This window comes from Alosa alosa, chromosome 2 (genome assembly GCF_017589495.1).
Source record: "Alosa alosa isolate M-15738 ecotype Scorff River chromosome 2, AALO_Geno_1.1, whole genome shotgun sequence".
In the NCBI taxonomy this organism is placed as follows: domain Eukaryota; kingdom Metazoa; phylum Chordata; class Actinopteri; order Clupeiformes; family Clupeidae; genus Alosa; species Alosa alosa.
The window spans coordinates 15315228-15340984 of NC_063190.1; the positions used below are offsets into that span (position 1 = coordinate 15315228).

General features: G+C 43.0%; 4 protein-coding genes across 5 annotated transcripts; 2 read left to right on the forward strand and 2 right to left on the reverse strand.

The window, feature by feature from the left end:
- The first annotated feature begins 968 nt into the window (after positions 1-968).
- Positions 969-5981, forward strand: zgc:153990 (uncharacterized protein LOC768125 homolog). Its single transcript, XM_048237842.1, is given in 5 exon segments — positions 969-1062; positions 1064-1145; positions 1405-1998; positions 2519-2563; positions 2684-5981. Coding segments are annotated over 5 exon segments (1305 nt in total). The 5' UTR covers positions 969-1002; the 3' UTR covers positions 3208-5981.
- A 3021-nt stretch (positions 5982-9002) lies between these two features.
- siah2l (seven in absentia homolog 2 (Drosophila)-like) lies at positions 9003-16093 on the forward strand. 2 transcript variants are annotated; one of them, XM_048237971.1, is made up of 2 exons: positions 9003-10774; positions 14757-16093. In XM_048237971.1, the coding sequence occupies exon 2, from the start codon at positions 14861-14863 to the stop codon at positions 15416-15418; it is 558 nt and encodes a 185-aa protein (XP_048093928.1). In that variant the 5' UTR covers positions 9003-10774; positions 14757-14860; the 3' UTR covers positions 15419-16093. The 2 variants fall into 2 exon arrangements, with proteins under 2 accessions (XP_048093928.1, XP_048093927.1); XM_048237970.1 differs by having other exon boundaries at positions 14764-16093.
- Positions 16094-17603: 1510 nt separating this feature from the next.
- On the reverse strand, positions 17604-20530 carry rbmx2 (RNA binding motif protein X-linked 2). The gene is made up of 6 exons (XM_048237969.1): positions 20351-20530; positions 19889-20004; positions 19425-19476; positions 19190-19319; positions 18793-18973; positions 17604-18529 (listed from the first exon to the last, which is right to left on the reverse strand). The coding sequence occupies exons 1-6, from the start codon at positions 20353-20355 to the stop codon at positions 17919-17921; spliced, it is 1095 nt and encodes a 364-aa protein (XP_048093926.1). The 5' UTR covers positions 20356-20530; the 3' UTR covers positions 17604-17918.
- A 1001-nt stretch (positions 20531-21531) lies between these two features.
- Positions 21532-22563, reverse strand: LOC125310291 (glucose-dependent insulinotropic receptor). The gene has a single exon (XM_048267588.1). The coding sequence runs from the start codon at positions 22561-22563 to the stop codon at positions 21532-21534; it is 1032 nt and encodes a 343-aa protein (XP_048123545.1).
- Positions 22564-25757: the final 3194 nt, after the last annotated feature.

Here is a 25757-nt window from a genome sequence, read left to right on the forward strand (position 1 = left end):
GCCAATCGTAATCATGAGCATGCGAGTACAATTGCGTCGTTGTACTGCGTGTTTGGCAGACAAATATACCGATATCATTGCATTCGCCGATGAAGCAATCAATTTTCAATGTTCACGTGAATTCTTTTTTTAAAATACATTGCTAATATTAATGATGGCTAGCATTAATGTTAGCTAAGTTACTAGCTATCCATTACCATATTAATGATAGCTAATATTAACGATAGCTAGCATTAATGTTAGCAAAGTTTCTAGCTATCCATTACCATTATGGAAATCCACCAGTGGTCCTTTTTTCAAACACTAAAGGCATACAGAGGATGAATAGGTTGACTAGTGCACATGGTCAAAGCATGCACAGAAACGAGGTGGTACATAGGAACATATTAAGATGTAACAGTTAACTCTGTCCTGCTGAACCATCATCAGTGCAGAAAATGTTCGATTAGTGATAGAAACTAGAGTTAGCTCGCATTAGTCTATACATAACACGTTAGCACCAGATCAAAATTAATCTAATGTAAACGTTACCATCATAGCCTACTGGAAGATGTAGCTCGCTTGTCGGAGGGGGAAAAATGCATCTCTGATAAAGTGGGCGTGCTCAGTTGTATCATACAACTCACGAAGTCTGTCCATTGGTGAAACATAGGAATCTGTACCATTTCGCCAAATGTAATTACTGTACCTGTGGTGAATCGTATTATTACAGACTACATATTTGCACATGTATCTGTCAGTACATCTCCGTCTCCACATTTCAATTACCCACTCTCTCTGTGTGTGTATTTGAGTGGGATTGTGTGGTGTGTTTGTACAGACATATTGTGTCTTGAAATACCATATGTTAATGTTAAAAGTCCACCACACATTTTTATTTTCAATTAAATATGTATGTATTTTTGTCATAATTAAGGCAGGCTTTTAGTCCTAAACTGTCTTTTTAATTGATGTGTCCACACAGGACTATTCTATAGGTCTGTGTCAGTTTGATGGGGGAGGATGACATCCTCTACATCACCGCCAGTTTTTATCGACAAGGATGGTGTGGCCGTGCGCTTCAAAAAAAAGGAAAGCTCGCTTCACTTTCAGTGAGGTGCACATCCTCCTGGATGAGGTCCGCAAGAACCGCCACATTGTTGTTGGTGGGTGCTCAAAGTTACTTTGATTTAATGAGAAATGCTAAAAACATGGTCTGTCATGCACTCATTGTACAAAGCTTGCAGTGAATGAAATACATACTTATACATACATAAATACATACATTTGCCATATGTCCTATTTTGTGTTGTCATGTGTTTAATTGTTTGCATGCATGCATGCATGCATTGAACCTCAAATGTAAGATGGTGGACTAAAGAATCTGCCAAGTAATAAAATGTGACAAACATATGATTTCCCCAGGCAAGTTTAACTATGGTGTGCCGTCATCTGTGAAGAAACGCACCTGGGCGGAGATCACCGCTCGCATCAATGAGATCGGCGAGTGTGAGCGCGAGGTCACAGAGGTCATCAAGAAGTGGTCAGACATGAAGTGTGACACCAAGCGCAAAGTGGCAGGCATCCGCTCAAGGGTCACAAGCTTGCCAAAGAGGCGCTTCCTGCGCGAGTTCACTCCCACAGAGAACATCATCTGCAATATCTTAGAGTTGGACAACAAGCAGGGTGGACAACGGCCCAGTAACAGTAGCAACGGAAATGGCAACAGTGCGGCAATCGGTTTGGGTGAGGAAGAGGACGGGCCAGGGGAGGATGATGATGATATGGACATGGACATAGCGGGGATGGGCTCCCTGCACTGCTCGCCTGAAGCAGGGGAAGGGGACAGAGGGGTGGGTACAAGTGCCCTGGACTCACCCTCCACCATGCCACCCCCATTTGAAACATCTGCATCCACATCTGTGCCTTCCACTTCCTCCATGACTACGCCACCGCCACCACCACTGCCAGGTTCAAAAGACGACAACACTGAAGGCAATTCTTTATTTGATAGCTCTGGTGAGTGGTTGCGTTTTACAGTGGCCCCAGTTTTTCCCAAGTTTATCTCTGTGATTGCCTGTGAAGCTTTTTTCTCTCTTCTTGCTCCTGGTTTGTAATGAGGCTTTAGTTGTGATTAGCTGTAAGCACACCAAAGATCTCTAACATGTCTCTGTTCATCCATAAAGAACACTGGTCTCTTTAATTTCTTGCCGACAAGCTTTTCATCCTCAGAGCTTTCACTGATATAACTGCCAGATATTCTCTACCTTTTAAGCATACCAGGGGAACCAGTTTGGCAAAAAGTTTCACATCATCACAGGAATGCTAACGACCACACAGACACCATTAGGGAAGAGGCATTTTTTACCAAAGCTGTGAACTTGGCAAATGTCAGTACCCTTGGATACCTGGCTAATAACTAGACAGTAAAGCAAAGTGGTTTCAGTCACTTTGGGCTAATATTTTAACATGCTGTATTGTCCATGGACACATAGAGTACATGATTGGATAATTAGATATTCTATCTTCTTCATTTCAGGAGATACGTCGTTTGAAATGAGTTTTGAAATGCCTTTTACAGAAGGTGAGTAGCACAGACTTTTTGAAGGTATCTTGCTGACAATTTCATATTGATGGGTGATAGTAACACAGTAACACCTAACACACCACATCTCCTGTCCTGTTCCTTTCTTTACCCCTTCAGACAGTAACCAGCAGGCGGACTTGGAAGATGACCAGGCCAACACCTCACGCCTGTCCACTTCAACCCCAACTCCCACTGCCAGTGCCAGTGCCAACAACAACAACAGCAACACTAGCGTTGGGGCCGTGCACCGCTCCGAGACGTCCCTTTTCCCCCCTCCCTCTTCCTCTTCGACAGTTCCGCCTCCTCCTCAACCTCCGACCTCTGCGCCCTCCCTCAGCGTCCGACCTGCCGACCGGGACCGCGCGGGCGGTGGCAGTGCCGTGGCCGTGTGCGGCATGGACGTGAGCCGGGCGGCGGTGATGAGCGTGGAGGAGCAGCACATGAGCAACGCGCTGCTGGAGACGGTGTCGCGCTCGCTGGAGCTGCTGGCCGAGTCGGTGCAGCAGCTGGCCGAGACGCAGCAGGAGTTCATGAGCGAGTCGCTGCGGCTGCAGCGCGACACCGTGCAGGTGCTGCGCGACTTCGCCAGCGGCGCCATGACGCTCATGCACGACAAACTCAACGGCCGGCCCGCGCTGTAGCCACGGCAACCTGACTCTGTGCCAACTAATGGTTTCCTGAGCGAAGGTGCTCATTCCAGACAGAAGGTGTCCAATACTACAGAACCGGCAACCCCCCAACAGGCTTCATGGATGGTGACAGCACTCGTCCACAACAAACTGAAACCAAGGAAACCATAACCGTCATCACCTTCCCACCTTAGCAACATGTTCCATATTGCTAGGATGGCTCAGAATTGTCCATGTTTGACTCTGGCTGCCTTGAGTGTGGACGACAGGTATATCAGCAAAGAGACGAGAGCCCAGTGGACTGCACTAGACGGCTAACATGAACCAGCTCAGTGGACTGCTAGCACTGTTACTGCCTGAGCAGCTTGTTCCAAGGACTGCGGGATCCATAGCAACCGCCTCACCCCTCAACAGTGTCACTGCCTGGTTCAATGGCGTGCTGGCACTGTAGCTGTGAGACATGCTCTAGCTACAACATTGGTGGACATTGGTGACTGACTGTGATGCAGGACCTATAGCACCAAGCCTGGCTCTGCCACACCACAGCTTCAGTGTTCATGTGGTCTGGGAACCCTTGTTTGTAGTTTTCTACCTCGTAGTGAAGTCAATGGCTGATCATACAGACTGGGCTGGTTAATCTTCAGCAACTACCATAAGCAGTTAGGAGAAATTGCAACATGTTTTTCACGCAAGCACCTTTCAGCTCAGTGTCTAAGGGTGTTATCCCTGTGGTATGAGTACGACTGATCTTTTCTTTGATCAAGATTCAGTTGAATTCTTTGATCTGTTGCTTTTATGTGATGTGTTGTATAGCTTTTTTAGTTTTTACTGTGGAAGATTTTAACTTTGAACTGATTTTATAACTATTCATTAATTTGTCCCTATCAAATCAAATCCTCATCAAGGCCAAGGACTATATTCTGCTGTATTATAAACAGCACTTCTATGAATAATCCAATGGACCTGATAGGCAGGCTGTTTTAAACCAAGGGTTTCCAGACTTTAAGTCTCAAAACTAAGAATTGTGTTTGAACACAAAGTTCTCAAGGTATAAGTTGTCAGCATCTGGCTGTATAACCACAGCAAGTCTCTGTAAAAGGTCATGGGGAGGCCAGACTTAGTGGTTTTCTATCATTAAAGCCACACGAGCTTCAGTGAATGTTAAGGCAGGTTCAGTTAGCTTTGGGGCCCAGTGTGTAGAGTAGCAGACTGTTACCTCCTGTATGACCCAGACCCTTATTCTTGTCATTGTCTTGTAAGAACGAAAGTGGCCTCTCGAATTATGAAAGTGAAAGAAATTTTATCTTAAGGTTTGTGTGGTCTTTTTATTGACTCTTCATTTTGTCATTTTCACACGGTGTAGGATCAGTGTCTGTAATGGAATATAAATAACCAAAAATATAATTTTTGTCTGGTTATTTGCTTTTGAACAATAGAGATTCATGCACATTGTTTTTTTATCACATAACACAGGAATTCATTTCTGTGTGGATTGTTAAAAGATATCAGTATGAGCTTGCAGTCACAAATGTTTGAAGTATGGCTGCTCTTAACTCAGTAAAATGCTTCAGTGTTGACACTGTGTCAATCACTTATTGAATGAATAAGAAGTACAAAAATTGAACCCTTTCATTTTACTGCTGGCATCATATCACAGAATCATGATATACTGAACACTGATGTTAAAACTGCTCTGTTTAAATGCCTATCACGTGGCTACAAATGTAGATGGTTCACTGCAGGTTTACAGTTGACAGATTATCAGGTGCTCAGTGATTGCTAGAGGGTTAAGGGAATTCAAGTTCTAATCCAGTGTTGGATTGCTGCTGTCTCTGTTCACAGGTGTGGTTCACCCAGGTGAACATAATGCACCGGTATGTCAAATGGACTTGTCTGCACAGAAGAATACTACTGAACTTTTGGAAATAACCGATACAGTATGTGAAGCTCAAACCTGTATATATGTTTTATTGGAATTATTGTGTCTTCTGGAAATCATTCTAGTGAGTTTTGTTTTGTTAATTTATATTGCCCTCTAGTGGACATTGGTACACTTGCAAATCACAGCTCCTATTGCGTATGGACACTCTCAAATGACACATAAAGCACAAGAAATTATTGCCCATTTGGTACTATCCAAGGTTACTTTAAATGTTTTGCTTGTATTTTGATTGGGAAGGACAGTGAAGGTTTCACTAGCATATCCCCAGTGTTATCTTGATTTCTAATGGGCCTAAAATTCACTCTGGGTGTCATTGCCACAGTGAAATGCCCTTGAGATAAACTTCAGAGGCCCGCTTTAAATAATTTACTGCTGATACAAAGATGTTTAAAATCATAGTGAAATTGTGTGTAACATGCATGCACAGAACAATCAAAGCCTTTATATGTAATAAGACAAAGAGTGTTTAAAAACAGCAGTGGTAGATTATTCCATCATTGGTTTGGTATTAAAGGCCTAATAAGCTATGACTTATTATATCATGGACAGAATTTTACATTACAAAAACGGTGTAAAGGAAAGCATTTGGTCAGCTTTTGTCATTGGCTTTTGTTACACATTATCGATTGACCAACAGTATGGTTGATATTGCATGACTTGGAGTTTGGCTGAAGCCTGTGTGGAAGAATTGACAACAATATACCTGTTATGTCACTGACAGGTTATTACAGTTTAGGCCAAGTAAGCATTTTCTTTAAATTGATACAAACCAGCAAATTGTCTTACACAGAAGGTGAAAAGCTATAGAAATGCTAAATAAATATCACTTTATTTTTTACGGTTATTGCAATTGAGTTTGGGGATGGTGTTCTAAAAAATAAATTGCCATTTGACCTTATGTTATTAGGTTGTTAGTGTTGACCACTCAGCACATCAAAATATAAACCTTGTGACAAGCCACACTGAAACATTCAGACTTCAGTTGACATTCACACATCAATTTCATTGAAGCTGGAATGATTTTCCTTCAGAAATCAAGCGTGGCTGATGATAGAGTGCTTGATATTGCTCACCTGATGGAGAATTACTGAACGTGTCCTCAGTTTCCTGACAGAGCACTCTGACCAATGATTTTAGAATGGAGCACTAGAATCTAGTCTACCTATAGTTATCCATCTAATTATGTTTACCAAGTTCAGGCTGTGAGTGTCTGGAACTAGCTCATTACGAGGATCATCCTGGAAACATTTTGAAATGCATCATGTCGGCTACGAGTGCTGGCTAGAGATTATGCACACACTGTTCCTGTGGCATGTCACTATGGCAACCATTAAAGCTGCTTGAGCAAAACAAATGCTTTTTTAACTGAGAAGGAAGACATTGGCACTATGTTGCTTGTTTCTACAACCTATTTAATTCTTATTTATCTTTGTATAACCCTTTTTACATTCATGTGAAATTTCATCTTAGTCTCTGTGCGGGTGTTTGCAGATATGAGCAATATGCGCATGCTGGCCTCATTCCAACCTTAGATTAGTCTCTGTTGTGTCACACTTAGGTGCTGCATGGTGCGGTACGTAGATGATGGACACGTACACCCACCCTCCTCTCAAAGCAGAGGGGGCTTTGGGGAATTGGGCTGAGCTTCAAATCAGATCTCTACATCTCTCCTGTTACAGGCTTTTAAGTATTGATCATCACACTAATGCATTAATCCTTAAAATGAGTGTGTGAGTGTGCATGCGTGTGAGTGTGTGTGTGTATGTGTGAGAGCAAGAGGCTGAGCTAAATGTATGTGTTTTTGAGCTGGAGAGAGGGTAAGCTGATTTTCAATGGACCCAACGCATGCTGCATTGATTGCGTGACCGTAGCCGTATGGGCCAGCCCAGCGTGATTGTGAAAATGCCTGAGCTCCACCTGGGCTGAGCTCCAGGTGTTGTCTCCATGTGCTTTCTGCTGAATCAGCTGGGTTCACCCTCCAGTGTGTCTCTCGGAGGGGGAAACCATTAAAACACAGGGGAGAGAGGAGGCGGCCATCACTCCTCACTGCACCATAAATCCTATACACTCAGTGGCTAATTGAATTGCCCGGATTTTAGGGCTCTCTCTCTCTCTCTCTCTCTCTCTCTCTCTCTCTCTCTCTCTCTCTCTCTCTCTCTCTCTTCTGTCTCTCTCTCATTCCTGTCTCTCTCTCATTCCTGCCTCTCTCTCTCTCTCTCTCTCTCTCTCTCTCTCTCTCTCTCTCTCTCTCTTCTGTCTCTCTCTCATTCCTGCTCTCTCTCTCTCCCTCTCTCTCTCTCTCTCTCTCTCTCTCTCTCTCTCTCTCTCTCTCTCCTGCATTTTCCTCTGCCCTCCCCATATCCCCATTGCTTCACACTTCACAGCATCATCATTAATCATTGGGCTTTAAATGGGGTCTTGTAGCCCTGTTTGAGCTCAAGAACAGTCCCTATGATGCCCGAGTCAAGTGTTTGTCTCAGGTACATTTGTTGCAAGATGTGTGTGCGTGTGATGGGGGCGGCTTGTGTATTTGCATGAGTGCGTGTGTGTGTGTTTGTGCCACATCTGGCCCCCCCGTACTCTTTGTATTGTCAGTCCCCACAAGGACTATAAATAGCTAGCCAAGATGTTTTTTTTTCTCTCTTTCTCCCATATTCTCAATACCCCCCCCCCACACACTAATTCCCTCTATCGTCACTTTCTCTTTGTCTTTCCACAAATTCTCCTTCTGTCTATCTCCCTCTCACACACTCTCTCCTCTCCTCCCTCTCCTTCCCCTGGGGGAGGAAGGGTGTTTGGGATGCAGTGAAGGGTGCTCTGCCCTTTCTCTTAGGCAGCGAGGATGAGCCAACTGCTGATAGAGTGTTGCTGAGGAAGAATGGCTCAGTGCAGAGGGCTCATCCTGTGCCCCTGGCTGGAGGGCAGTGAAGGTAAGAGGAGGAGGATGGCAGGGAAGGGAGAGCAGAAAGCAGAACGAAGCAGAAATTCAGGAGACCATCTCCAATGGGGAAGTACAATGGCTGCTGGCAGTGCTGCAATGGACACTTTAAGTCTCATGTTGTTTACATCAGTCACCAGATGCTGTTTCTTTGAAGCTATTCCCTTGACAACACACATACTGTATGTGTATGAGTGTGTGTGTGTGTGTGCGCGTGTGTGCGCGTGTGTGTGTGTGTGTGTGTGTGTGTGTGTGTTCTGCTGTGTAGTTCTGTTCAGCATAACTAATGTTGTTGTCCTAAACCTCTCTCTCCCACACACGCATACATTCAACACACATTCCTACTGCCCATCCAGGTCCAATCATTTCCATAAGGCATCTCATTTGCATTCCATAGCGAGAGATCAGAGAGACGGAGAGCATTTTGGAGAGGGGGACATGAAAGAGGAGATGGAATCCGCTCTCACTGCCGGGTGAGAAATAAGGAAGCCAGAGGGGGGCCGAGATAGAGGGAAAATAAGGGAGATAAGAGGACCATGACAAAAAAGCAGGAGATGGATGTGTGTGTGTGTGTGTGTGTGTGTGTGTGTGTGTGTGTGCGTGTGTGTAAGAGAGAGTGTGTATGTGTGTGCATGCATGCGTGTGACTGTGAGAGAGATAGAGTGGTGTGTGTGTGTCAGGGTTGTGCACAATTCGAATTGCAATTCTGCTTCCTGGTTGCTACCTCAATTGAAATGCAAGTGAAATTGAAGAATTGAATTGGAATTTAAGAGCCAGTTTCAATTCAATTCTGGAATTTTGCACAAGCCTGGTGTGTGTGTGTCAGAGAGAGAGAGAGAGAGAGACTGTGTGTGTTGAGGGGGCGGGCTTAGTTGCAGTTTGAATACCCCCTTCTCATCACATGCACACACACCCCACCCCCTTCAGTGTTGTGTGCTGTAGCCGTGCTGCAGTCCCAGACTGGCGCTTTGCTTTTCTCACATCCATCGCTCGCTCTCACCAGCCGAGGAGCGGAAGAGACGATAGAGGACTGAGCACAGCAGAGGCAGAGAGAGAGAGGGAGAGAAAACCCGAGTGATGAAGAGAAGGATGGAGGGAGAGAGAGAATGATAGATAGGAATTGAGGGATAGAGAGGCGCAGAGGGAGAGAACAATTACAGAGTGATGGGAAAAACAAGTGAGAGAGTGAGGGAAATAGAATGAGCGGGAAAGGGGAGTAAGCGCACTGAGTGTGTGTGTGTGTGTGTGTGTTTCCTTGGAAGTCCATCCATCTTGCTTGAGGTGATTTGCTGGCTGATATTTCTGTGTGTGTTTGAGAGTTTATTTGTTTTTTACTGTTTGTTTACTGGGTTGTTTGAGTGTGTGTGTGTGGTTTACACAGACAAACTTTGGAGTACTATGCTCTAGTATGAGCTCAGCTACACTGCTTTACATGAATACAAATTAATGGAAATGATTTCTATGCTGTTTTGTCTCCAGTGTTGTGCTTATTTGCTGACACCCAACAATGGAGCATGATGATGGGGGAAAAAGGGATTTCTGTTTGTTATTTAAGGAGAATACAGTGACATACTAAGAGCTTTTGAGCATCAAGCCTCAAGACAATAACATTGATGTTTCTTTGGTGAGCTGTTTGCTGTTCAGTTCAGTTCCTGTTGCTGCTGTTGTTTTGCTGTCTGGCTATGTGTCTGTGTTAGCTGGTGCTATCGAGGCACCTCTCTGCTCAGGGACCACGTGGCCTCTGTTTTGGTTGCAGTCTCGGTCAATGCAGCTAATGTCTTAGCTATGCAATGCATCTTAGTCAGAGCTGTCCATTCCAAATGCCTAGACAAATAGAGATAGCTGCATCTATCGATCACTGCTTGCAAATAGGCTCACATACGTAGACATGTACACTCAGATTGCCTCAAAGGAAGTGAAATCTTTTATATTCTGTGCTTCTGTGCAATTTTCAGTGTAAGCTGTGCGATTGTGAGTGTGTGTGTGTGTGTGGATGTGCACTTCCGCATACCGAGTTGCATGTAACCTGAGCACTTAGTGGTCAATAGACTTCACATTCACCTTGGTTTATGAGAGCATGGCCGAATCACCCTCACTGGCTCTCTCACTGTGGTCATCCTCCACAGGCTCAGTGCAGGTCATTCAACCCTAGCTATGTGTCTTCCTTTAGGAGTTGAATCATGCTGGTATGTTGCTCTCTGCTTGTGACCTTAGAGACTCAATGACCCAGTAGGATTTATTGACAGCACTGTCAAGGTAAGCGGAGTTAAGGTGTGTTAAAAGAGTCAGTGGCGTGTGAAATTGCTAGCGAGTGTGTGAGGTAAGAGAGAGGCAGAGAAAAAGGAAGAAACCGGGAAGGAAAGAAAGAGAAAAAGTAAAAAAAGGTAGAATCAGAAAGGAGGAGAGGCAGAAAAACAGAGGAAGACAAAATAAAAAAGCAAAAGAACCAGAGAAAAGAGGAAGTGGAATTGGACACACACTGACCTGGGGAGATAGGGGAAAAACCCAAAGGGGACAGTACGGTGATGATGTGTCCAGCCTCCTGTTTTCCTCTGCTGGGTAAGCTCCCTCAGTGGCCCTGCCTGCTCAGCTGGTCCCAGTGTCAGAATGGGGCCGTGGAGGCCTGGCAAACGACCAGCACTGGGGTCACAGAGGTCATGCCGCCCATCTGTCCCGATAAACCTTCATCCTGGAGGAAGGTGAGTATCTGCTTACACATATGTTTTGTACTTGTATTTATGGCTATTGCTGTAATCATTAGTTCAGACTTTATATGTGTTCTCCACACTGTTATGCAACCATGAGGGCATTGCATTATGATGCATTGTTATATCATCCAACATCTTTTCTAATGTAGTCCTGACCTCAAAATCCACAAGACATTTCAGATATCAGGCCCTTGCCCAATATGGTTAGCATCACCAATTAGATTTGAATCAGTTTGTTTAATCTTGATTGTCTGTCTTGGGGTGACTCGGTCTTTAAATCTGTAAAATGGCTTAGAGAAAGAAACTAGACAGAGGGAGAGAGAGAGGCTGGATAAATAGTATGGGTTCATTTTCCCTGTCATTCAATCTCCTGTAATTTAATTAAGGAAGCCTTTCCCTCGCTCCATGTCCAGCACAGGGAAAGAAGGGGAATAAAACATGTGGCTGGACGGTATTGATTACAGAGGCAGTAATGGAGAGTCTTTCTAATGTCTGCTTGGGCACTTGCTGTGGCATGACGCAAAGGTTGCTCGCATTCAAAGACCCCCAGTCCCCTTGCTATCCATCTGATGTCCCACATCTTAGCTAAATGATCCACCAAGCCCTGACAAACCTTTCTGAAATCCTGACTTCCCAAGCAAGAGGTGAGGTCATGGATAAACATAGGCAGTGCCAGGAACTCCATGGAGAGTGATGTCTTTATTCTGATTACATTTACATAGTCATTTACAGATGTCAAAGTGAAATAAAGTGTAGCCTACAGTAGGCCTATGTTTTATCAGAGTACTTTTTAGCAATCAAAACTATTTCTTCACAAAACATTTTTTTCTGACCCTTCATATTCAGCTTAGCTTTTCGTGGTTATTGTGTGGATTTCACATCTCGGGAAGGGCATCTGTCTCACCCACTCTATTTCCATCTCTCCGCCTAGTCCTTGAGGAACAGCAGTTCCATGCTCTCAGGGAAGGGAGTGATGCCATGGTGTCTGCTCTAAGCCCATCTCTGGGGAGACGGGGAACACAGCAATGGCTGAACACACTCTTAATCAAATGTGCAGCTTGTTAAGGTGGGGAAGGCAGTGGGGGGTAGTCAGCTAATGTATATGTAACCCTTAGAATGTCATGATCCCTTTCAAGAGAGTTCCATTATCAGCATCATAGCTGGCCCCACAAGGCTTCCGTTTTAACATTCCATATGTTATCTTAATGCAGAGGAAGTAGATTGGGAACCAAATAGAATGTTCAAGCATTGTTTTTGTTTTTATTGTTGAAAGAGTTTCTATAGCACTACTGAATTTGAGATATGCAGGCTTTGTGTGTGTGGTGCGCTTGCAATGCAATGTATCCATTACAGTGCATTTGTAGAGGGGAAAACTAGTGTGTTTTTAATTATTCAAGGCAGTGAACTTTTAAGGTAGAAGCAAAAGTGGGTAACGTTAGTTTCTGAGCTAAATCTTCAGGGCTTCGGACCTCTAGCTTTTCATATACCATTTGTAATTCACTGTGAACATCAAGGACCATCCCACTAGATAATGACCATCTTAGCCAAATTCATGTCTCATCTACTTGCATGCCACAGTATTTCCCACAGGCATCTCCACCTCCACAATATAACAGACGAGGATGGGTCCTGTTAGTTCTTTGGGTTTCCTGTTGTTTGTTCCTCTTTGAATAAAAAATTAGGTCGAAAATAGCGTTCACGGGCATGTTTGACCCACAGGTGATCTCATCACCAGCTAAATACACTGGAGATGTTGTGCCACTTAAAATGCAGGAGTGTGTAAATAATTAAGTGGGTGGTGGGCGGGAGTCTGCATCAGTGTGGCCCCCAAGGCTGGCGTAGTCTCTCAGCCCACTGCAGAGCAACTCCAGCCGAATACATTTAGGGCTTATCCAACGCAATCAGCTGCATGCTACTTATGCAGAAACGCATAGTACCCACTTACAATATAGAATTAAATTATATTTGTTATGCTGCAAAACCATACTATCTGGGATTCAGAATATTGGAAATGGTTTGCTTTTTTCCCCCAAAATTTTAGTATGGTAACACAAAACACAAAAATAACTTTTCTCAATCTCCTTGTTTATCTTCCCTGTCCGTTTTAGTTTTTAAACATGTAACTGCAGAGTTTATTTTACATTAAAATACTTACTGCACCACCCACACATATTAAAGGTACAACACAGACACACACACACACACACACACATACACACACACACACAATACTAGTCCCCATCCCTACTACACACCCTTGACCAAGAACAGCTGAGGTTTTATCATTGACTAACTGGGACCAGGATTACTGCACTAAAAACTTTCTTCCTGTTATGTGTGTAATAATTTAATTCCCAAAATACCATTTTGGATTATACCTACAGTTTACCTCCATGATGGACAGCGAGGAACTTAACCATTTGATTTCAATGGAAACCTAAAAATTCCTAAAATGTGCCATTCAGATTATTATTCGTTTTTTTTATAAAAAAATTCATTGTTTAGGAAATCCACTCGGGTTATGTTTCTGAGTTAGTGAATATGCATATGTGTGTTTTTTTTTTTTTATTTTATCTCCCTCAAACTAAGAATAGTGTGTAATGTGTGTAATCTTGGCATTTGGAAGGTTGCAGAGAAAGCTACATTTTACCATTCAAGTCCACCAGCAGGGTTCAGAACCCCTCCTTATTAGCCTGCCTCCTGATGCGAGAGCAAGTCTTTATTCCTTGGATCTCTTATTAAATAATCCTCTTTAGTTTGGGATGTTCAATACCTACCTGCAGTGCACCATTCTGCTATATCTTATTTTTGTTTGTACCCAACCTCTCCTGTCCTTATCCCTTTCTCCTGTGCATACGAACACTGATATTAAACCTGTCTAGTTTGGGGTACTTTCAAATCACTGCTGATCGGAGTGATTTGTTTTTAAATTGAATCTTTATCAAAATGGAGTCACCTTATTATTATATATTTTACATGGATTACCTGATGCTTCTCCCTCTGGCTGAAAATGCTGGCATGAAGGAAAATCATATGCATATATATACCAATTGCATGTGGTTGGTTACCATTTCACAATACATGTGAAAACCACACATGCACCAATTTATTGCTATTGTTTGGCACATAATATATCTTTTTGTTTAAAGCTGAGCATGCCTGTGTGAGCTTCCATTGGGCCATAGAGATGGTAGATAGGTACATGCTGCGCTGTCTGGAAGTGCAGTCATCGGAGTGACCTTCACTGGTATTGCCCTCCCTGTATAATCAAGGAGAGAGCCCCACTGGGTAGCCACACAATTCATCTTCAAATGATTGGCCCCGGTACATACCAACCTCGAAAAAAATACACACCCACACACATATGCAAGAACAGAAGCACACAAGTGCATGCACACACACACACACACACCACACAGTCAATGCAAGCACACAGACATGAAAATACAAACACATACATCACACAGCTGCACGCCCCAAGTCTAAAGCAGACATCTATGAGCACCCAATGCTTGGTGACCTGAAACAGGCATACTAGATGTATGGGGCTGTCTGGATTAGGGCATCAGCCCAGGCCATCTGAGACATGATGATGAGCGATCCCCCCATGCTCTTTTGACTAATGTCTCTTTTTTATCTTGTCCTCCTCCTCCTCCAATCTCATTTCATCTGACATTCTTCACACTCCCCCTCACATTCCTCTGTCTTTCATTTTTCTTTGTTCCTGCTCTTTCTTCCTCTTTGATTCCTCCCTCACTCCCACACACCTCCACCCCCGTCCTTCCATCTCGGCCTTGGTTGCCCCACTTTCTGTTACATATTCATTTTATCCCCCCTCATTTTCTTGTTCTCCTCTATTCCCCAACTCCTGTAATGCCCATCTTCTATCTTTTCCTCTGGCATCTCTTCATCCCACTTTTCCTCACCTCCTCCTCCATCTCTCCCTCCCTCCTCTTCATCTACATCTATCCAGTCTACAGGTGTCGGCTGCATCCAGTCACAGTTGGTAAACACAGACCACCAGAAGGAGGTATCAGAGCTCCAGCCTTGTACTTGCCCCTACAGCTCGTCCTGCCAATGGCAGGGGTTCTGGGAAGTGTAGTTCCCCACCTGATCCAGGCCCATCAGCCCATCACAGATCAGGAAGGTGAGGAGGTCCTCTTCCTCATTAGCAACATCAACGTGCCGGACAGGGTGGACTCGGTAATGCTGCAGTCCTGTTTTGAACAGAAGTTTGTGTTGGTGGTGAAGAAAGAGGCTGTGGTGCGTGGCAGCCCTACATCCTTCTTTGCCGCTCTGCTGTTTGTCGGCGTGAGCGAGGTGGCCGAGGGCTTCGTCTACCGCTTGGAGCTGAGGGGGAACCGCCGGCGTCTCATGTGGGAGGCCACACCACGGGCCATCCAGCGTGGCCTGGCCAACGCGGTCACAGACTCAGACTGCATGGTGTTCGACTCCGCCGTGGCCAACCTCTTCACAGACTCAGGGACACTGGGCATTCACGTCTCCATCTCCAGATCTTGCTCCGTCGCTGACCCCACCTTAAGAGCTCAGATATTCCCTCAACATAGACACTCGACAGGGAAGGCAACTCCGGCCTCCCTGATGCAGGGTAGCCCAAACCCAAAGGCCACATGAGGCTGGGCACTTTGACCTCAATGCAACTCTGAACAATAAACATTGAAGAAATTGAAGCTGTTTGATGGCTGCTGGTGATGGATACAAACATAATGAAGGGAAATGAATCAGGATCTTTTTCAGTAGTTTACCACTGTAACCCAGGCTACAGCCAAGATAACAATCTGCCATATGTGTAGATTCATATCTCTTCTCTTGATAGTTGATATTTAATTCAATCTTATTTTAAGAACCAACAGCATTTACCTGAATCCTGTATTTCTATGGCAAAAACCAGGAGAACCTACCTCTTATGTCTGCATTGTACGGCAACAGGGTATTGGAGTGGGCACAGTGTCTTTTGAAGAGCCATCCTCTTACTTCTATTCTGGATTTTGTTAACCACTTTAAAAATGTGAAAATCATAACATACTTTTTGCTAAGCCTCTTGCAAAGACTATTTGTCCATTAATGGACTGTTACAACTCTTTCCAAACTGTAGCATCTGTCTTCATGTCGAACAATAGGGGACAAAGCTTAGGTCAAGAGTAGATTATCTAGAATAAAATCAAATAAAATATTTCATATGTATTACATGTTATAATGCTAATAATATCTGTTAAAATGTGTTCTTTAATATGATTAAACACATTTCTAATCTTTTTACAAACTCCAAAATAAATTAAGATGTTTCATCATTAGAGTTCTTATTGAAGCTTTGTGGAAATAACTGCTCATAATCAGATTCAACATGCTTTCATTTTCATCTGCTGCTGGAGGCCTGAGGCCTTCCTTTTGGGATCATATGGATGGATTTAATATGGTATTTTTGCACACAAACACAGTCTTACTTTGAGCCAAATCAATTTCAGACAGATGAAACAGAAACATTCCCGTGAAAAATATAAAGATAATTTAGGGGCAGCAAATAATTTAATAAACAAATATGAAAGTGTGTATTAAGTACAAACCTCAACTCACTGACCTGGCACGTAAAAAAAAAAATGTTTAGCTTTACTATTAGAGTATTTTTAGAGTCTACCTCTCATCAATTAATCTCAGATTTTCCCATCTAGAATTTTCTTTTGCAAGCTACTTCCAACAAATCGAGGAACAAGACGGAGACCATGAGCCCCAGTCACTGTGTCATCTTGTAACCAAAGGAATATTAAATTGGGATACCTTCATAGAAGCAGTGTATTAATTGATTCACATTATTTTTAGTCCAACAAATAGCCGCCTCATCACTAATAATGGTGTATATAGTTTCCTGTATATATAGTCTTATAATTATGGAAAATCCATGCTCTTTCTCTATATGTTCATCATTAGGCTTAGTGCAACAATTTACATTTGCAACTCAAAGCCAACATCGAAAGCGGAAGCTGAGCAACCATATGCAGTCAAAGTAAAAGTTTTGACTGTCTCAGTAATCAATATTTCAATATAGTTGGCTAGGGAAGAAAACAGCACATGGGGGAGATGGTACAAAACGTCATGGACTTAAGGGTGGTCCTGCTTTGTGGTGTCCAATGCAGTGTTTCCCATACATTGACTTATTTGTGGCGGCCCACCACAATATCAACATTGACCACCACACAATGTTTTTCCTGGTTTGTACTAAATTGTGCTTAAATCTGGTTAGAATCATAACCGCGCTGCACTAATTTGTTAAAAACTGTTGCATTCGAGTTAATTCTGCAAACCTACCACCACAAATAGAATCAATTCTGTGGGAAACACTGCAATGGTTGTGATTAACATGTTATACATTAGCAGCATGGAAGTGCTGTATTGGCTGGCATGAATTAAAAATCATTAAAATCTTACATAAAAAAACGCTAAATCAATCAATCTTCCATCAAGCCATCATGACTTAATAATGACTTGATCATAGAGTATTGATGTGCAATTCTTTCCATTACATATAATAGGAGTTTGCTTCCAGTTCCTTTAACACAGTAATACCCGACACCACTTTTTCTTGATCATTTGATACATTTGTGTACTGTTTGATGATGCTTTTAGAATTCTTATTGCAAACAAGTACAAAACAGGATCAGTGGACACCATTTCCTGCTCTGTTTCTCATGAAATTCTCCTTCTTCCCTTGTTTCAACTATTCTCCCAATGCAGTTTAGTAATCTACTGAAGCACCCTTAAAATTACTGATACTATTTCAATTGAAATGTATTAACACATTAAATTAAGTAATTTGCCATGGCTATGACATTTTTTTTATTATTTCTTCCAAAGGGACGTTATTTACTTATTGGCAAAACACAAACATAAAATGATAAAGCAGAAGCAAAACCACCAACATCCAAATGCATGGTAGAGAGAGACAGCTGCTAAAACAATACAGTTCAAAAGCCGTGAGAACTGTAGAGTCGTCCATGATAAGGGAGAGGTCCCATGTATTACCTGCACTAGAGGAGGAAAACACAGCACATAATCTCCCAGATGCTCACTTTTAGAGTGAGCGCAATTCATTGGTGATGATTCCACATGTATCGCTCTTTCACCTGTACTTTTTGTCCCTCTCTCTGTCTCGGTCCTTGTCTCTCCCTCTGTCCCTCTCTCTTTCTCTCTCCCTCTCTCTGTCCCGATCCCTCTCTCTCTCTCTGTCACGATCCCAGTCTCTCTCTCGGTCCCTTTCCCTGTCTCTCTCTCGCTCTCTGTCCCAGCTTTCACGTGGACGGGAGTCTTGGTGCACTGGCTTTTCTTCTCTATCCATCCTGTGTCTATCCCTGGGTGAAGTGGCCCTACCGTCTCTTGACCAGTCTCTCCTACGGTCTTCTTCCTTCACCCTTCCCTTCTCTCTGTCTCTGTGGTCACTGCTGTGCCAGTCCTTGGAAGGTCCACCCTCCTGTCTCTCCTTCGCTCTAGCGTTGTGGGTGCCTGGTTCCATTGGGTCGCCTCTGGGAGGTCGAGAGTCTGTTGGGCCTTTTTTGGCGTATTTCTCGTACCCCACGTCCATCCTCTCTTTCTTCACAGGCACAGACGTGGATGGCGATGATGGTTGATGATGATGGTTCTCATCTGCTCTTCTGTCCTCCGCAGGAGTCACCTTCCTCTTCTCTTTCTTCTTCTCCTTTTTGTCCTTCTTCTTTTTCTTCTTTTCTTTCTTATCTGAAGTAGAGATGGAAAGAGGTCAAGATGTGACTACTTAATTTAGAATGGTTGAAAAAAAAAACCCCCATAGATGTCCACTTAAAAGTAATATCAAATCATAGGTAATAATGGGAGGGCAGCAATGTCAATGTCGCTTTTTGAAAATGTGTTTCAAAACAGGTAAAGTTTCTGTTTACAGTACCTACAAAATAAACACATGAAATAACAAAAACAACTGTTTTAGACATGAGAATTTGGTGAAAAGCAACAACTGTTCAAACCTTTCTTTGACTTCTTCAAGGGCACAACAAGATCATCTTCCTCTGACTCAGATGAGGATGAAGACAACTTTGGGGCACACCCCTGGTCACGCAAGGTTTTTGTGACATCATCAATGTCGTCTGAGTCTTTGGGAGGACGATAGTTAGCAACATGGTCCACTCGGATGGTACGTCCTTTAATCTACAAGGGACCGATAAAAAAAACGCCATCAATCATCCCTTCTTTCTTCTAAAGCTCCATAACTATCTTCCAACAGCTCATCAGCTTGGGATAATGGGGTCATGGGTCCAAAACATAGTGTTCAACAAATTGTTGAACTTTACAGTCCACTGGCTAACGAACCATCTACTACACACTTACTACATGCTGTGTGAACAATGCAGAATGTAACTGTACCTTTATGCCATTGAAGTTGTCCACAGCTAAGATAGTACTCCTCTGGTCCTCATAACAGATAAAACAGAAACCCTTTGACTTCCCTGTCTTCTTGTCACGTACAAGGTTAATATTGACAATTTCTCCATACCTAGGAGATGAAGAAAATATCAGGTAAAAGGAGAAAAAAAATGCTTTTTAACGTAAACACAAAGAGAAGACTAAAAATAAGAGAAAAGACAGAGATGACACTTACTGTGAGAAAACACAGAGTATATCGCCCTCGGTTAGCTCATAAGGAAAACCACCTGCAAAACACACAAATGTGTCAGACTTAAGACTGAACACAACAGCAGAACCACTGCCTTCGTTCATAAATCTAAAGTATGTTTGAAAACCTACAATGTCTGAGAATTTCCTTGTAACACCCCTGCCTCTGTTGATGTTGAAAATGATTTAAGGCATCATTAGGCACGAGTAAAATGTGTTCCACTATCACCACCAGCTCAGTGGGATTATATGTCAATTAAAATACAATAAACAAAAACCTCTACTGCCACCATCTGGCAGTAGTGTAGAAACAAACTGGAATTTAGCACGACTGAGTGTCTACTACCGGGGTATGAAAGGTTTGAGAGCGCTAAGATGATGCCCGATACTATAGGAGCTGTGCAAATGAGAGAATTGTAGTGTTTTGTAGCAGTAGTCATATTTTCTCACCTACGAATACCCATGCGCTGTCTTTGTATTCTGAATGCCATGACACGGATTCCTTCACACCAAGACTCGCCTCCCTCTCGTTCAACTCATTTATTAATTTCACTTTGGTTAGTGGGCTAAAGACAACACACAAACAGGAGGTTAACGTTTACAGTTCTGAAGATGACGTAAACAACCACGATATTTGTAATCTCGGAGATGATAACTAAAACAAACAAGACATTTGGAAAACTATCATTCTAAAATTCAAAAATACATTCTAACTTAATGTTTTAAAAGCATTGACACACAACGTTTCACGCTTGACCATGCTAGCAAGTTCATTTTAACTAACGTTATCGTTAACGGTATCGTTATCGAGACGAATCCTAAATGTATAATCTCATCGTACAGCCTCAGTGTTTGATACAATTCATTTCATAGACATTTAAACGGTAAACAGCATCGGGTTTCCTTACGCACTTCATTCTGAAAAGTTTTGCGAAAGCATTGACACTGGTGGTCCAATTCAGAGAAATGTTCCAATTATTCAAAACAACGTTTTGGAGTGCTAGTGTTTCCGGGCCATAGGTGATAACATCCGGTTAAATAGGCTACATGGTGTTATGGGAATTAGAGGCATGAACATGAGCGAGATGCGAAGCTCCTTGGCCGAATACAGTGAGGGTGTCTCCCCATGGCTGTCTCAGCTGTATGGTCCTTCCAGAGTGCTATCAAAATATTACAGTAGAAGGTTGCCATATGGCTATTGTAGCTATTATAGGCCTATCGCCCAGAAATCTTAATTGCACCCTTCATGGCATTTATGATTTTGTGACCATGTAAATGGAGGAAGTGTGGCCTATAAATATCTTTATGGTCTGGGTAGGCTCTGATTAAAGACCTAGGAGACCATGGCTTGAAAGTATGCAATCGCACAGATGGTCAAACTATTGCCTTATATCCATAAGAAGTCAATTGTCTTATTTTAACGTTTAACATCTAAGTGTAGGCTTTATGAGATAACAAACAGGGCCTACCAACAGTAATCTTAGTCAATGAAGCATTTGTGACGTTTTCACAAAGTTTTAATGTATATTCAAATTATAAAAACATCCAGTAAAATTGTAAATGCTTGAATAAAACATTACCTACACTCACATTCATAGACCTGCATATAGGCCTATACTCCAATACTGTGTTGAGAACAGGCCTAATTGAAAGTTGCTAATCTACAAGCTATTACTATAAATATACAATGTTAGAGCATAGAGATAAAAGCACATCATTCATAGGCTGTAAAAACCAATGCATGTGGTATTCCTGGAGAGAAAGAGAAGATAAGAGAGAGAGAGAGAGAGAGAGAGAGAGAGAGAGAGAGAGAGAGAGAGAGAGAGAGAGGGGGGGAGATGACAATTGGTTCAGTGGATGAAACAGAGCAAAAACAAAAGAGCAAACAGACCCATCTGTTCCATGACATGGGCATTACTTGTAAAGTAATCAAAAAGCATTCTAAGGCACTCAATCCATTAACCAGTCCAGTTGCTTCCAATTTTGCCGCTATTTTCATGAATCAGAGTGTTTTTCTGCTGATGGTAAACAGGAATTTTCATAGTTTAATCATGCCGTCCAAATGACAACCTTCAGCATGCATTGGAAACCACTTACTTAGCTAAAGGCACAGTGACGGCAATGCGCTCATGGACTGTGAGTGAAGTTAGTGGAACACCGAGATGTTCCCTAAACAAAGATGTCTGGGTGGTCACAGGACCAGGTCTGTCTAAGTGGCCATTCTTCGAGTCCATACTGGCCCGGCAGCGGTCACTACACTTGAGGTGGGAAAATATGATGCAGATCTGCTGCCTCACCTCCTTCTGCCAGCAGGCATAAACCAGGGGGTTGACCAGGGAGTTGGAAAGCCCCAGAAGCCACAGATGGTTCTCCAGGAAGCGGTACAGCTTACAGTTAGTGCAGAGAACCTGGACCACACTGACTGTGAAGAACGGGCACCAGCAGAGGGTGAAGCATCCCACCAGCAATGCCACGGTCCGCAGGGCCTTGACATGGCACCAGTAGCGACTGGGCTGGCAGTGGCGGGCCCCAGCCTTACAGGCCTGTCTTATCTGCCGCTGGTGCCCACAGGCGATCTTGAGGATGTCCAGGTAGAAGTAGACGAAGATGCCAAGCACGGGGAAGAAGCTAGCGCAGAAGATGAAAATTATGCTGTGTGGCTTGATGACGGAGAAGAAGGTGCACGTGCCTTTGTACTCTTCACACTGCATCTCTCTCACCAGGCAGGGCAGGAAACCCAGCGATGCCAGAGCCCAGACGAGTACAAGGGAGCCACCGCTCGCCCACTTGGTAGAGATACGTGTGTAGCGCAGGGGCAGCTTGATGGCCACATAACGATCCAGCGAGATGAGGAACATGGTGAGGATAGAGGCGGCCGACGGGCAAGTAACGAAGGCCATGCGGAGGAGGCAGTCCATTTTCTGTATCGGGTGCTCACTGGGATCAAGTCCATCACTGGCGATGACAGTTATGGCCAAGCCCACCAGGATGTCGGCCAGGGCGAGGTTGAGGACAAAACACCAGCTACGGCAGCCTCGCTTTCGGATCAGAAGTACAAGAGAGGTAGCCACCAGGAGGTTGGTGGAGATGATTAGAAAGGACACAATACACAGGATCCAGCCCATTATGTTGGCATCCAGTACATGTTGTAAATCAGTGGAATTTCTTTTTCCAGTCTTCAGGGAGTCAGTTTCATTCATCTCTACCATGTTGGTTGTTGTTTAGTTGCTTGTAGCTTGTTGTACTGAGAAAAAATATTCTTCGCAAAATAGTCCATGTTAACAGTCCATTTGTAAAAACTGGTATAGCAAGAAAAATAAGCAAGAATCAATCAATTTCTGTTCAGTCTGCTTTTCAGGCATTTTTGTCTCATAGCTCCTTTGGACAGAACGGTATATCTGACTCTGAGCCAGCAGTGGGAAATTTTAGTGCGTCTCCTCAGATGGACTGAAGCCTCATTTGCTTATGTGGTTTCTGTGCAGCTGACCCTTGTCCAGCGTGTAGTTTGGCTCCGGTCCCAGTTCCATCATGGGCTCTCAAGAGCGAACATCCGGGGTAGAGGGGCCATATGTCTTGCCGGTCTAGTGTTGCCTGCCTCCTCTCATACCGCAATGCATTAAATCCACTCAGGGCAAGAGGGGAAACATGATTCATGTGTGGAAATCCTGAACAGATACTGTATGCCCTCGTGGATTTGAGGCACTCTGTGGTGATGAGCGGTGATGAGACTCTTTTTTGACATCTGCTTTTCCCAGAAAGTAAGAAATGTTGACATACCAAGGAGAAACAGTCTAACATCCATAAAATATCTCACAGGATGGTTCATCCGCCTTGTTAATGTAAGCCAAATGTTGTAGTATGCCAAGTTAAAAGGTAAAATCATACAGTCCGGTTTGGTCGTTATCTTGTCATGTTGCCTTTGTGCTAAAATGTTGCTAGTTTATTGAGGGATGTCAGACAATACAGAGTAGTTATTCCACGCGAGCATCCTGGTCGTAAGTTCTGAGTTCTGAGGGTCTTTGTTCCTCTTTGCCCTTGGGGACAGTGCACTCTTCTTCTACTCTCTCATTACACTTAAACAAACAGGAGAGAGGGAGAGAGAGAGAGAAAAAAAGAGGGAGTGAAAGAAAGGGATGGAAGACACCAGAAATGGAGGACAGAAATACTGGTTTGACCTCCTTTATAACCTCCGATGATAGTATAACCAACTAGCATTGATTTACAAAGAGCATAGAAATGAACTTGAATATCTATTTGAATATCCTTTCATTCCCAGGGAATGAGGTAGGTCATGGCCTGAAGCATGACATAAATTACCTTGACTTTTTAATAGCTATACCCTGAGGATAAAATGCTCTCACGTCTAACTTCCTCCTAGTAGGGGGCTGCAAGACTAAATTGGATGTCTGGTTCAGGCCGCATTGTCTTATGTATTGTAGCTATCCATCATTACAAAAGCACAGATAACAAGCCATAGTTCTATGGTCAATGTTAGAATAGATTCAGATCACCCAAATTATATTAACAGGCTAACTCAACTGCTCCATGAAGAGGAGAGATCCCTTTTAATGACACTGGAAAACAATGCAAACCTGAACACTCACACAATGTGGGAATGTCATTCATCCCTGCTAGACTTTTCAGTCCTATTCAATACAGCTCTTGGTCAGCAGTAATTGTGCCCATGGCAGAACAGTGACAAACGGCTCAGAGGTTGTTTATGCATTGCCACAGCCCTCCCTCACTTGTGAGTGGCATCCCGTATCTATTTGTGCCATCATATGATTTGCCAACTGACATCTTTCCAATACCTGTTTTTTGAATAGGGAAATTCTGCTGGCAGACAGGTACCAACTCTAGGAGATCCTACTGAAACAGAAGATGTCATTGAAAAGAAGACTGCTCTCCATGTTGCTGTGCTGTGTATATTGCGTGGCCTCTCTCTTCTGTCTACATCCAAACCGAAACAACTGTGTCTCCCTGGGTGCCCGGTGAGTGTGTGTGTGTTGTAGTGTGTGTGTGTGTGTGTGTATGTATGTGTATGTGTGTGTGTGTGTGTGTGTGTGTGTGTGTGTGTGTGTATATGTGTATGTTGTAGTGTGTGTGTGTGTGTGCGTGTCTGTGTGTGTGCGTGTGCACGCGCATGTGTGCTTGGTGGGGTGTGTTTAAGTTGTGTGCTAAATGTGGGAGTGGCTGCTCAGGAACAAACTTTTGATTGATATGTCAAGTTTAATATGTCATTTTCCCAAGGCAGTAAGGATAATATGAGAATGCAATGTATGTTTATATGAAAAAAAATATTTTTGAGTTAAAATCCAATGGTACAATGGTATGCAAATGTTTGGGCACCCCTGGCAGATTTATGTTATAGTGATTAGAAGATGAACTGATCTCCGGTAAGAAAATGTAAGCAAGATTAGTGTGTTCTTCTTGTTTTGAACAATTTCAGAGTGAAAAAAGGAAAGGAACACCATGGAAAAGTTTGGGCATTTTTAAATACCATGACCTTCAGGCAGCTAATTCAATTCATAATGTAATTATGAAAGTTAAAATGAACGGTGTTGCTCAAGCTGAAGTCTGGAAGACCAAGAAAACTTTCCAAGATGCTTGTAGTTTTGGTAAAAAGACAAACCGGGACCTTATAGTTTGACCTTCAGGAAGATGTTGCAGACTAGAGTGGTGGTGCACTGTGTAGAGACAACTGCAATAATTTGACCATCAGAAGAAAATCTCTGTGTTCTCCTCATCACAAAGCTCAGCAACATTTATGAGGGAACATCTAAACAAGCCTGATACATTTTGATAGAATTCTAAATAGACTTAGAATTTCAGAATTTCATGCACAGGGATGGATCTATCATGCTTTGGGTTTGTGTTGCAGCCATAACACAAGGAACATTTCACTGAGGAAGTTAAAGTTAAAGTTGACTGATATTTAGCAGATAATTGACATAATCAAACCCCGGTCGACCGATTGTCAGTGACTTTACTGCTACTCCACCACATCCAGGAAGAATGAATTCAATTGAATACCAGCAAATTCTGGAAGCATCACACAATCTTTTTTTTTTTAAACTGAAGATGAAAAGAAGATGACTTATACAAGGATAAGTAAGGGATAATGACCACTGAGATGTCCTGAAATTATGAGGAGTCCAAAAACTCTCCTCTGACTCCTCATCCATTAATATCAGGACATCTCAAGATGAGCAAGCTGAAGGTTTTGCATAACCTGACCTGAACTGATTGCTGAAATATATTCTTGCCTTATGCAATAAAGAATAGGCAGAAATTCCCCATACAAAAAAAATGATCAGTT

Coding starts and splice junctions, on each gene's coding strand:
- rbmx2 (XM_048237969.1), bottom strand. Junction 19,477..19,888: donor CAGCGCATGGGTATTCGTAG/GTGAGAAAATAT, acceptor TGTGTTTTGCAG/GTGGTTTTCCTTATGAGCTA. Junction 19,320..19,424: donor ATACTCTGTGTTTTCTCACA/GTAAGTGTCATC, acceptor TTCATCTCCTAG/GTATGGAGAAATTGTCAATA.
- LOC125310291 (XM_048267588.1), bottom strand. CDS start 22,563: ATGGGCTGGATCCTGTGTATTGTGTCCTTTCTAATCATCTCCACCAAC.
- siah2l (XM_048237970.1), top strand. CDS start 10,683: ATGGGGCCGTGGAGGCCTGGCAAACGACCAGCACTGGGGTCACAGAGG. Junction 10,775..14,763: donor AACCTTCATCCTGGAGGAAG/GTGAGTATCTGC, acceptor TCCAGTCTACAG/GTGTCGGCTGCATCCAGTCA.